A 13507-nucleotide genomic window follows, 5' to 3' on the forward strand; every position below is an offset into this window, starting at 1 on the left:
ACTTATACTCTTATGATCAGTGAAAAGAAAAGATTAATGTAAAATTGGGGTTTAAAAAGCAACTTTTAGCTGGCTTAGTATGTATGAACTGTCAGGACAATAAGGGAGACTACTGTCACCTTATTTTTCCTATTGTAAAAGCATATACTTCATGGACCATTCAGCCAGAACAGATTTTTTGTTTGTTTGTTTTTTGGTGATGGTGGTGGAAAGAAACCATATGCAGTGTTTGAGCATCCTTTCTGAATAAGAAAATCTATTTCTTGTTGAAGGAAAGACAGCTAGTCTCTCATACACACACACACACACACACACACATATATACCACACACACACAATACATACATATGTGCATGGTAAGATAATTTGATTTTCTTTTATTAATTTTTATTATTTGGGGTTCAGTGTCATTTTTTCCTACTTAGGCGGTTATAGACCTAGTTGAAAACTGACACATGAGATGTTAAAAATTTATGTAAGGCCTCAAACATTTCTCAAATAAGAAGCCAAAAAAAAAGTTAGGGCTTACCAAAATAAATTAATTTTCTTTATTTGTGTAAGGATCCCAACTAGCCCAGAGCCTTTGGATATCTTTGTGGGATTTACATTTCTACTCTTGATTATTCCTTTGTCACCTCTGCACCTTAAAGACTTAACTTTTTAAAATTTTTCAATAGTTTCTTATCTTTTCAATTACATGTAAAGTTTTCAACATTCATTTTTGTAAGATTTTGAGTTTCAAATTTTTTTCTCCCTCCTTAACTCACCCTCTCCCAGACAGCAAGCAATCAAGGGTGGTTTTTGTCTATTCTGCCACCATATCTCTTCAGGACTCTTTCCACAGTACCATACTGTTATCTCTAATGTTTTTTTCCTTTGAATTATTTCATTTAAATCCTTAAAATGTTTCTTATCATTTTAATTGTACAGTAGTGTCATAATTTTTCTTGAAGAGTAGATCAGCAAGCAGGATTGAGGAAGAAAAACCTAAAGGTAGAATAACTAATAGAAATAACTAAGCAGGATCTTCTTTTAGTGAATTGAACTCTTTTTCGGTTTGCATTTTGTCATTCTTTGTCTCTACTTTCAGGTTGGTGGCACAAAAGCTGGAGTAGTAAGATTTCTTGGAGAGACAGACTTTGCCAAAGGAGAATGGTGTGGTGTGGAATTGGATGAACCTCTTGGAAAGAATGATGGAGCAGTTGCTGGTACAAGGTTTGTCTAGTTTTCTGTATTTTAGGGTATTTGAGTAAAGATTATGCTTATGTATAATAAAACTTAAATTGGCAGGTCTCTACTCTGACACTGTCTCACCAATAACATTGATTTCGCTGTTCCCCAGAGAATTTAAGGTTTCTCTTGGGTGATCCCTTCACTAATCTCAGATAATATTGGATATCCTTGGAAAAAATCCTTTATTTTCGGCCCAGAAAGAAGTATTTTGGAAGCGTTTGTACCTTTGTTCTATGCTTTGAAATCTACTTTTTACACAGGAGACCAGGGTATAGTATAAAGAAGAGTTATCAAAAAAAATTAATATAAGCGCGAATTTATATATCAAAGTATTATCCTGTGAGTGCTGAATCCATACTCTAGAACAATCCAGGACCAGTTATATCTAATGCCTGAAACATAGGTCTGCTGGACTATTCAGAGACTGGATTATGGACAAGTTTTTTCCCTTCTGGGTAATCATTTTTTGGTCTATTTAAAACAATCCCTATCTCCATCCCACAATAAAAACTAGAAGTAACATTGGCCAAAAGATTGTTTCTCTGAGGGCTAAAAAGCTATAATTTTTATCCTTGATTTTTCTTATTGATATGATAAAATATTTATTTTTAATTATATATAATGCATATAAAATAATTTATATTTATCAAGTTGACTTTACTTAAAACACACGTATACTGATGTGAATGGTGTAGGTCCTGTTGGCTAAATATATTTCAGTATTCTGTTAAGGATAAAGAAGTTTTGAGATTATAAATTTATTGAAATGCTCACTTTCAGTATTATGAGAAATACATAATAGTCCCTTGATTTCATTAAACAGCAATATTATTTGCCTGAGTAATGAGATAACTAATTATTCATCTGCATTTTATTTTCATAGGTCTGTTAAACTATATACTTGTTTGATTTTTTTTTTATGAACACCTTTACTGTATTTTGTTCTGTTGTATTCTAATAGATTCTTCTATTATGTAGGAAAGTTATATTTCTATAATCTTGCTTTTACAAATGAAATGTCTGGTCCCTTGGATTACAATTTGCTTGTTACTCTGGTTGTATTGTAAAGGCATATATTAATTTTAAAAAATATTCTTAAATTCATATTTCACATATATTCCTTATATGCTTAATAAATGAATATATTTACACACACACACACACACACACACACACACACACACAAATATCCAGAGAGACAGAAACAGACAGACAAAGGTGATGGCATCATGGTATAGGCAGTCATCCTTGGAATATTGAATTTGAGTTTCTCCTCTGATGTCTCTGTTACATTTAAGTTTTATGACCTGAGACAAATTATCAGTTAACCCAACTAACTCTTTAAGTATGTCAGTTATTAATATATTGCTAATCTGTAGCAGTAAAAAGTATTTCCTAATCTATAATTTCCAGTGAAATTATAAGCCCAATAAAAATATATATGAATATAAAATTATAGCCATGTACATATATGTCATTTATTTTTATCTAAAAAATTTTTGGTGCATCCCTATGATTTCATCAGTATAGGGAATTTCTAATATGGAAACAAACACTCTATATGTGTTGATGAATGATTCACCTGTAACTGACAGTCTTGGTTGCCCAGGGAATTTAGAGGCTATTACCCACACAGACAGCTATATTATCACATATGGGACTTGTACCAAGGCCTTGACTCCAAGGTTGGCTGCCATCTCTAATGCTGTTAGCTAATGCTGTTGCTTCTGCTGGTGGTGGTGGTAGTTGTATACATACATACACATACAATCTTACATATTTATAATAAATAAATACACATATAATCATATATATAAAATGTGTCCTAAAACTTTATAGCTTAACACTTCACTAAGACTTATTGAATACATATTTTTATAATCACATGTTTGAATGGTAATATGTGCAGTGTCATCTTGATATCCGTATGCCTATTGTTTTGTTCATAGCAGTCAGTATTAGTTTGTGAGTGTGTGTGGGAGGAAGCAGAGGGGATGTTCTAATTATCCCTAGTAAATTGAACTCTTCTTGTTTTTTGTAGATATTTTCAGTGTCAACCCAAATATGGTTTGTTTGCTCCTGTTCATAAAGTGACAAAGATTGGCTTCCCTTCTACGACACCAGCCAAAGCCAAGGCTGCCGCTGTGAGGAAGGTGATGGGGACCCCTGGCAGTCTGAAACGTAGCCCTTCGGCCTCCTCTCTCAGCTCCCTGAGTTCGGTAGCCTCCTCCGTAAGCAGCAAGCCCAGTCGTACAGGATTAGTAAGCTCCAGTTTTCTTATTGCATGCTTTACACCTCCCAGGCACGGCAAATACTGTTTTGTCTTTTGCTTTGCTTAAACAACTATTATAGATTCCTTTCTCCTTGTGCTTAAAAAAAAAAAAAGGCATGTAGTAGTTGTTGCTTGCCATAAAACCTGTTACTAGTAGATCACATATATGTTTTTATAGTGTAACTACAGCAAGAGTGCTAACTTTTTGAAATAAGAAAGAGGTTTCTCACAGTCATTGCCAAAACTCTTGATTCCCTTAAACTCAAAATTTTAGTTAGTTCTTCTATGCCTATAGAGTTAAGTGGCCTGACACTGGGGAATGGTTTCTTTGAGATAATTTGGACAAACTAAGGAAATTTGAGAGAATTTTTCTTCTTAAATAGAAACCTCTTTCTTTTTTTCTTGAACCCATAAGAAAAGGTATTTTGAATATAAATTTTGAGGATTCTAATATTCTATTATGCTAAAAACTTTTTATGGAGAATATTCCTTGTTTAAGAGGAAACAATTAATTTTTGAATTCTTTGGGGTATTAAAGAAAAATCTTGGTCTCTTTAATTTTTTAAGAATATTTAAAAACTAAAAGCACCACAGTTAGACAATATCAACCCTCTTCATAAATGTTACATTTGAATTGACTTTTCTTTTGGTCTTTATACTTTTGTTTGGAACCAGAAAGGTGATGCTGCCTACTGGCTTATTTTTGAGATGATAAGAAAGTAGGTTTAGAAGTATGCTGTGAGTCAAACTATGTTTAGTTAGTTTCCATTGTAATGGTAGTTTAGAAGTTAGATTTAAGATAGTAATTGAAAAATCATTTTAGGTTGTCCAATTTCCCTTTATTTTTTTGCTGCAGATGGATGACTTATACTTTGACCTTGGAGTGGAAGGGCTACATAGTTTGTTTAGGCGTTGTACCTCATATGTTGTGCCTATTATCAGATCCCATCCTTCCCCAATCATATCAATATTACTACTTTCTTCTTATGTCAAAAAATTTAGAGAAAAGTTAGGCTATTTTAATAGCATTTGGAAAGAAAATCTATATATCTAGAAGAAGACTGTTGCACTTTTGTGGAGAATGGTAACCAGAACTCTGAAATGTCAGGAAAGGAATCTCCTTAGTTTCGTCAATGCTAGGGATAGCTGCTAGGGATAGCTAACTCTAATAACTAACTCTAGTAGTCTGCTTAGATAAATCTAGGTGGATTATAGAGAATGTTCATGAGAATATCCACTCTAGAAGTTTTTTATTTTGCCATGTTTCCCAGGGCACATTTTACTTATCATTTTAATATTAAGCACTTAAGCTTTTTTAATCCCTTTTTAAAAAAATTCTAAATTTTCTCATCCTTCTTTTCTCCATCCATTGAGAAGTCAAGAAAAACAGAATCTAGTTCTAATATGCATAGTTACACAAAACAAATTTCCATCTTAGATTTTTTTTTTTAAACAAAAGAGAATCAAATATTCTTATGCTTCCATCTCTACTCTTTGAGTCCATCAGTTCTCTATCTCAAGATGGAGAGCAAACTCCATCATGAGTCCTTTGGACATGTATGTCAAAGGAGCAAAATTACTTTAAAATTTTGTACCTACCTCAATCTTTATCTGTTATTTACTTTCTCAGAGCAATGGGTCAGTCTTTCTGATAAGGAGATTTCTGAGTGTGAGTTGAGATTTTTTTCATTTTAAAGATGTTGATTTTTGTGTGTATCCTAGTTTAAAGAATTTAAAATTTTATTTTTTTAAAGTCATCTGAAAATTAAGTCTGCAAACAGTAAAAAATTGGTGACTATTATTTTGTTATCCTGAAATGAATGTATTTTAGAAGCAAGTATGGAAAGTTATTCATAGCACAATAGAAATATTTAGTACTTAGAACTTTATTGTAACCTTATTCATAAAATAAAGTAATGTAATCTAATTGAATTCTTTCTTTCTCCTTGGCATCAAATGCCTAATCCTTGAACTAAGCAAGACACATGTGCTCATCATGAGTGCCCTTCATATGAGGACTCACATAGCTTTATTAAAAGAAGAAAATTCAGATGCTAAATGAAATTTTGATGGTAAATATTGCACAAGGTAGGAATCTAAAGATGAATACATCCCAAGACAAAAGATGGCTGTTAAGAAATCTCCTGGCCCCTACAAACTAGCTTGGGAGGTTACTTTTCTACTGGAGTTCACATCTAGTCTTCTGCTAGCTGATTTTGTTTTTCCTCAAAAGAAAGGGACAAGAAACCTAAGACTTTAAAAAAAAAAAAGTGGATGCAAGAATTTCTGTTCTTTTTTTCTTTTTTACCTTTTGGAAGGTGGATGCACTTCTCCCAGTCTTTTTCTATATAGCGTGCTTTGAAGATGCTTGGCACCTAGGCCCCACCAAATCTGTGTTTCTGGGTACATGGCTTCTCTGAATTTTTTTTTTAACAGACAAACTACTGACAAAAACCTGTGATTTAAGCCTGGTTATCACCTGAAGAGGGGTCTCTAACTACATGGGGGAGCTGTTTGTTAACTTAATGGCATTTGCAACCCTCAAAGAAGTTGGATAAAGAATGTATTCACACTCAAGATTATGGATCGAGGAAGAATGTAGACGGCACAATCAAATTCTCCTAACATGAGGATATGTGTACATCTAGCTCAAACTCAGGCAGAAGTGGAATTAAGTGAGACTAGTTCAATGAGTACTACCACTGTCTCCTGGTCTCCCACCCATCTGTACCTATAGAGGAGGTCCTGGTCACTCGTAGCCAAGCTGGGTGGCCTGGTCCTCCCACACCTCCTGGACTGGAGCAGTCCTGTGGCCAGATCCACTGGCCCTTGGTTCTCAGTGCTTGATCTGCAGATAGACACCCTGCGCTTGCTCCAGTTAGCTATTGGGCCTGCCCCCGAGGGAGGAGGCGCTTCCGCTTGGCTGAGGGGACGCCCATTGTGCATGTACCGCTCTCTGTCTGCTCCTTCAATGACAGAGCCTCCATCATGGCGTGGCCTTCACTTTGTTAACTTTACTTTGCAGTTGACTGAAACTTCTTCAAGATATGCCAGGAAGATCTCCGGCACCACCGCCCTCCAAGAGGCTCTGAAGGAGAAGCAGCAGCACATCGAGCAGCTGCTGGCCGAGAGGGACCTAGAGAGGGCGGAGGTGGCAAAAGCCACAAGCCACGTGGGGGAGATAGAGCAGGAACTGGCTCTGGCTCGGGATGGACACGAGCAGGTGAAGTCTGGGCGCCGAGGCCTCTTGGCACAGGCGATAAGCCCCAGGTTGAGTCCAGAGATAGAAGGTAGACTTCATGCCCAGAGCCAGTTGAATTAGTTTTGAGAGTTGTGGAGATTTACTGTAAGTTCTGCTGTTGCTTGTGTTTGTAAGCTCTTGCTTTTGGTGGAAAAGTTTTTGTCTCTTGGGCCACAATAATTTGCCAATCTTTTCATATCCTGATGTCATTTGCTTTAGCCTAACCTCATATGTAATAGCACAGGAATGTCATTTAAAAAACAAAACAAAAAACCCAACACAAAACTTCCCAGTAAAAACACGTTTCATTTCATAGATATCCTTTTAAGTATTTTGGCTTGAGAGAGAATTGCTTAATAATCCCCTTACCTTTTGAGGTAAGGTTATGTCTTTCAAATGGAAATGATAATGTAGACACAGCTTCCAGGAGGAATAATTTATTTACAATCATAAAGCACTTTAACATAAGATTTTAGATTAAAAGTCTAGCAATTCAGTTATAATTTTATGGTCTTGTGTATCTATGCCAGAAACTGCCTGTTTACCCACACTCTTGCCTTTGTTAGCATGTCCTGGAAATGGAAGCAAAGATGGACCAGCTACGAGCTATGGTGGAAGCTGCTGATAGGGAGAAGGTGGAGCTTCTAAACCAACTAGAGGAAGAAAAAAGGTGATCCCAAACTGCCATGTATAACTGTGGCTTTTTTTTTTTTTAAGCTGTAAATTATCTGAAATATTTTTCCTGTTACTGCCTTTTGATTACCACCATTGTTGCCAGAGGAATGAGCATACTTTTCAGTAACAGCTTTGCTATTGAAAACATGAGATGTGTATTTACCTTATATTTGGCTTTTGGAGGTTTGGAATAGTTCACATTGTTCTAACCCTCCTTGATTAGGCATGTCATCTTAGGGTTGTTGTATGATGTATTCATACAGAATTTTAATTCTGAACCATGGTCTAAATGTCAAGTGTTAAAGTATTAAGTACCTTTGCTATTTATACTCTGCCTAGTTTTGTTAGTGACATAAAAAGCATATAGCATATGGCCCCTGCAGTTGAGGGGTTTATCATTTTAGTGGGAAGGTGACATAGGAGAGTGCTGTGATACCCAGTCTTGGGTATCATAAAGGGATGTTTCTTGTACGAGGGCCTAGGCATAGGTTTCTTGAAGAATTCATGTGAAAACTATTTGAACATTGTTATGTATATTCTGAAGTCTTTCCCCTTCTCTTATTAATAATGGCGAGGGGCAGTTAGGTGGCACAGTGGATAGACCACCAGCCCTGAAGTCAGGAGGACCTGAGTTTAAATCTGATCTCAGATGCTTAACACTTTCTGGTTGTGTGGCCCTGGGCAAGTCACTTAACCCCAATGGCCTTAGCAAAACAAATTTTAAAAAAAGGAAAAAGGAAAAATGGAATTGTCAGGTCAGTTATCTTCTTATAATGAGAAGTGCTTATTGGATACATTTGTTTAGGATTGTAATAGGTTGTGAGGGATACAAAAGAAGTATCATATGTAGTTTCTGTTTTTGAGGAGCTTATAATTTCATTAGGACACAAAAGCATCAGTCACTTAATCAATAAGTATTAATTAAATATCAATTGCATCTTAGGCTCTGTGCTAGACATTAGGTAATCAAAGACAAAATTAAAACTTTCCACAGAGCTTTATTCTATTAAAGGATATAACATCAATAACTAATAAATATTTATTAAGCACCTACTATGTCCCAGGCACTAAGCATGTATAAGCATATATAAAATAAACACAAGGTAAATTTATGGGAAGGTTTTAGCTTCTGGGTTCATCAAGAAAAGCTTTGGTGGGAGAAAATACTTGAGCTGAATTTAAAACTAGAAGTTCTTTGAGGTACCTATGAGAAGGGATTACATTCTAGAAGTGGAAGACTACTCATCCTAGGGTTTATAAAAGAGAGTAATATCTATTAAGTCTGAAAAAGCACACTTTTTTTAATATTCCATACTAGGCTTGGGGAGGTGATGGATATTTCAGATGATAGAATCAACCTAACCAATAGCTGTATAGCACTTGGAGGTTTGCCAGGCTCCTTTACTTAGATTAGTTATTTGATCATCATCACTATCCCCATTCTAAAGATGAGGAAACTGTGACTGAGAGAACGGAAGTGACTGCCTAGGCTCTTAGTGTCTGAGGCTGGATTTGGCCTTATCTTCTGAATCCAAAGCAGTCATTCACTGTGTCCTCCCTACAGCCGTTGTTCCCTCCCTACAGAGATTCTGCGAATATCTTGGCAAACTTCGGTTCTAGTTATCCCTCTTACCTTCACAAGTACAGGTTGTGAACGTAGTGAGAGAATAGTCAATCTAAGAAAAGACCGAGGTCTGTGGGAAGCTCTGTGTGAGTCATCTGTGATGTGATTGTCAAGAGAACTAAGCAGTATGAGATGCTGGGGAGCAGCAGTAGGAAAGAGCTGACAGTTCTGAGAACCATATGAATAAGTTGGAAATGATCTGGTGATGGACAACTGCAGGATGATGAAGGGCCCCAAGGTCTTGTGGGCCTAAAGCAAATAAGAAGTTACTTTGGATGTTTCTAGCACCAATCTGAAAAATAAGCGGGCAGATTGTTTCTCCTGAATGCCAAAATAGTAGTAAACTTTCATCTATCCCTGTGTGCTGTCCTCCTACAGGTTGCCAGCCAACACAAATGTTCCCCAGCAGACAAATAGTAGTGAGTTCCAGAGTAATTCAGACCTGTGGCTTAAGCTAGGGAAAGTTTTAGGATTTTGTTTGTTAAAGTCTTGTTTTCTTAAACAGTTTCCTGCTTTTGCTACAATTGATAAGGGATTGAAACACTGTATATATTTGTTATATTTGCATATGTATATATATGTGATTACTTTCTTTTTTTTCTTCCCATTTTCCTATGAAATGTGAATCTTGTACATTTCTAGAGTCTCCTGTATTCTGAAGACTGTTAATCCATTAACCCACTATTGTCCCCCATAGTGTTTATCACCATTGTTTACAGCTCCCTCTCACTGAACTGGAACTAGGACCGTGATCTCCAAATAACTTCTGGAACTAGGGCTACCCTGCTAATCCTCAGTGTCTCACTACTTCTCTTGAACTATGCTCCTTTATCATTGATAGTTCTGATTAAATAATCTCTACCTAGACAATTAATCCTAATAGTCAAGGAAATTATTTTTGTGAGATCTTAAATCCATCTCTGTGGTAATACAGATCTGCCCTTTGTTATCTGCTGTTACTTTGTCTAGATCTTTTCAGTGTGAATACTACAGAAATTAGGTTTACTTTTTTTTTTCCCCTCTGTCTTCTTGTCATCCCAATAGAATATGTTACTATCTTTCTGTATCCTGGATATCAAAATAAGGCTGGTATAGTAAGAAATGTGGTCATATAGTTTTTATCTTTCTTAAGGCAAATAATTTCCATTTTACTTCCCTAAGATCATCAAATGTGTTGGTGATGTGGTCAGTTTTTGTTTTTGTGACTACAAACATAATTCTTTATTTCTAAACTTCCTTGATTTTTCACCCTACAGGAAGGTTGAAGACCTTCAGTTCAGAGTGGAGGAGGAATCTATTACCAAAGGCGATCTTGAGGTAAAACCCCTCCAACTCCCCAAAGCTCCTAAGGGAAATAAAGGTAGAGAAAGAACCCTAGGTGAAAAAATTATACCGGGCCCAGTGTGACCAGGGGTAAGAGGAGTTTGTAGGCATGACACACCTAAGAGGTGTCCCTTGAAACTGACGGCCTGACCCTTGAATGACTGTGCAGAGACTTCACAGATCTATTACCTGGCCTAAAAGGTGCCAGCCTGCTGAGTGGAGCCAGGGGGCCTGGAGATGGTGGTCTTTGTTTAGGATATGGCTGCAAGGGCCTTGACAAGCGCTCTAAAGGAGAAGCTTCTGTTTTTTTCTCCTATTCCAAAATTAAAATATCAAGTTTTTATCAAGTCATAAATGTGGAATTGTGTGCTCTGGTTAGGACCATTTATGTATGTGCGTGTGTGTGCGTGCATGTGTGTATGTATGCATGTGTGTGTACACGTGCACACACATTGTGCATGTGTAGTTTAAAGAAAAGGACAATTTAGAATTGGCATAACCTTTGCCTCACTTGTAATTCCTTTCCTCAGTAAATTTGTATAAAATTAGTTGAGGCTGTGCCAGCTATAAATTTAAGTTATGTAAGAATTATTCTAAACATTTTGGAAGAAGCATTCAGGCATTTGTCTTTTTTTCTTTAACTTGCCAATGTAGTGACGTTGCATATTTTGCATTCCCAAAGAACCAATGACTCCTAGCTTTATTTAGTTCTTCAGAGCATTATTCATGCCAAGATTTTTTCATGGGATGCTTTGAATTGAGCGAGTTGATATTTCTATAACCACTGCTAGGTTTCCAGTCAAGAGAGCTTAGATCAAAAAATGCTGGGCACCTTTTAAATTCATTTTAGCATTTTAATCTATAATATTGTTTTGTTGTTTTCAATGCATAGAAAGTAAATTTGAGCTACATTGAAAATGCAAGATTATGCCAAATAGTCTCTTCATTATAACTACTAAAGAAATAGAGGCTCTCCTCAGTTGAAAATAAGCCTAATGAATTAATAATAAGGGAGCCCCTTTGATTGTGTTGATTTTGGAGAAACAGAACTTGAATCTCTATCCCTATTTAGGTATTATCTATAACAATTATCTTCTTTGTTCATTTCACATCCACCCACATTTCTTCAGTTGTACTTTGTGTTATTCTTATCCATTTAAAAATGCTCCCAACCTCATTAGAAAGTTCATGCCATCATCAAGTTCATAAAAATCTATCATGTTTCAGAAAACAGTGTTCTGCCTAACTGCCTGTATCTGAGCTATACCAATAATATATTCAATAGTTTTGATTGATCAGTTTTGTTGAACCATTGTCAAATGTTGAAGTTAGTTGAAAATTTTTTATTCTTTTTATTTTTTTACTGATAGCGAAAGAGCCAGATATCTGAAGATCCTGAGAATGTAAGAGGGCACTTAACTGTGTGGAGATTTTTTCTGTTAACACAGAGTGGATACAATTAAAATGCTTATTTATATACTCAAATACTAACTGCAGTCTGTCTTTAGAACATTGGCTATAAGATTTCTGTGCATGTATCTTTCCAGAGCAGTTATTTTTACTTTTAGAAGAAAATATATTTAGTGCTTAAATTCTCTAGAACTCTTAAATAGGCAAATGAAAAGAATATTTCCTTTCTTAACAGAAACCTTAGGTCTGGCCTTCAGCTATTTCGTTTTTTATGTGGCATCTTTTACAATACCACTAAGAAAATGATAATGGCTTCCTGAAGCTTGAAATATTTCTGATAAGAAAGCAGTAGGAGTAGAAAGGCATGTTTAAATCAGTTTTTCAAGTCATCTTAATCTTTTCTCCTATGTATATAGTAGTAAGAATTTACAAAATTCCTATTGCTTGTATTATCCTTTCCATGAGCTCCCACTACTGGTCAGTGATTACTAGGACAGTTGATGGTCAAAATCTAAATTGGCATTTGAGACCACATTATTTGTTTCTAATATCATGAACTGCTGAGAGAAAAGCGTTCTCCAGGGAAAACGTACATTCAGCATTTTCATTGTTGTCTACAATTTTGGCTTTTGATTTGCATGTGATGAAGTGATTTTATTTTGAGTTGTAAAACTTGTGTGTGTGTGTGTGTGTGTGTGTGTGTGTGTGTTACCTAAAATACCAAAATATAAACTTCACTGAACTGAATTTAAAAAAAAGCATTGCTTCATTATTCACATATGTATTTTTTCAACTGTAACATCAAAGTAATGGAATCAAAACACTTTTGCTTTGACTAGTTCTGGGAAGAGAATAATAGTAAGGTTAACCAAAGGTCCACTTCTCTCTATCTAATCCACCCATGGAAGTATAGAAAATTCAATACTAAACTTGAACTTCCTTCTGAAAGATTCCTTTTTGTGAAGCTCCTTCAGTGATCTGGGTCTCTTTCTTCCTTTTGAAGCAGGCTTTTGCATTATATGGTGCTAGGCTGCATGAGATTTTCCTCTTGATGCTCTTGTGTGCTCTTTTCTTAGCCCTTGCTTTTCTTTTTGATTTCCTGTCCCAAAACTTTTCTCTTGGCATCCTCTGCCAAATAAACATAATAGTTGAGAGTGTTTCTTCAGACAGATCAGATGTTTGGTACATTTTAAAATTATTGAGACTGTGCTTCCCTGGTGTTCTTTGTCTCAGGGTCATCTACAAGATAAATATCTATCCTGTATACATAAATTGTCAGAATTTGTATAGGGGGAAGAGTAGACTATGATAAGTCTGATTTTTATTTGGTAGTTATTATTTGACTCAATTCTGCAAAAATCTTGACATCAAATAGAACTGAAGAACAAAATAGTAGGGTGCTTTGTGGAATTGTAAGTTTCCCTTATTGACAGTATTTGAGGAGACACAGAATGATCACCTATCAGTGATATATTGTACAAGTCATTCTAGTGCTAGGTTTGAGGTAGAACTGGAAGACCTTTAAGGTTCTGTGATTGTGAATTGTGGATCACTTACATCAGTGTCAAGTAATTGAGAAGAAATTATGTAGTGCTTCTAGTCTCAGTTTCACCACTGAAGTCAATTTCAAATATTTGATCACAGCTGTCTGTATTAGATCCTTTTTTGTGGAAAAGCAATTTGAGTAGTAGGTAACTAAATATCATATAAGGGAATAGAGACTATGTAG

At 35.7% G+C, this 13507-nt stretch overlaps 1 protein-coding gene across 27 annotated transcripts in view; it reads left to right on the plus strand.

The window, feature by feature from the left end:
• Positions 1 to 13507, plus strand: part of CLIP1 (CAP-Gly domain containing linker protein 1) — a 138933-nt gene that overhangs the window by 44794 nt on the left and 80632 nt on the right. For 14 of the 27 annotated variants that reach the window (XM_031948495.1, XM_031948498.1, XM_031948499.1 and 11 more), the window contains exons 4-9: positions 1091 to 1215; positions 3275 to 3494; positions 6531 to 6728; positions 7313 to 7416; positions 10302 to 10362; positions 11739 to 11771. In XM_031948495.1, coding sequence (XP_031804355.1) covers positions 1091 to 1215; positions 3275 to 3494; positions 6531 to 6728; positions 7313 to 7416; positions 10302 to 10362; positions 11739 to 11771 — 741 coding nt within the window. The remainder of the gene's footprint in view (positions 1 to 1090; positions 1216 to 3274; positions 3495 to 6530; positions 6729 to 7312; positions 7417 to 10301; positions 10363 to 11738; positions 11772 to 13507) is intronic. The other 13 variants (XM_031948501.1, XM_031948513.1, XM_031948520.1 and 10 more) reach the window with 2 other exon arrangements.

Source organism: Sarcophilus harrisii, chromosome 1, assembly GCF_902635505.1.
Source record: "Sarcophilus harrisii chromosome 1, mSarHar1.11, whole genome shotgun sequence".
NCBI lineage: Eukaryota > Metazoa > Chordata > Mammalia > Dasyuromorphia > Dasyuridae > Sarcophilus > Sarcophilus harrisii.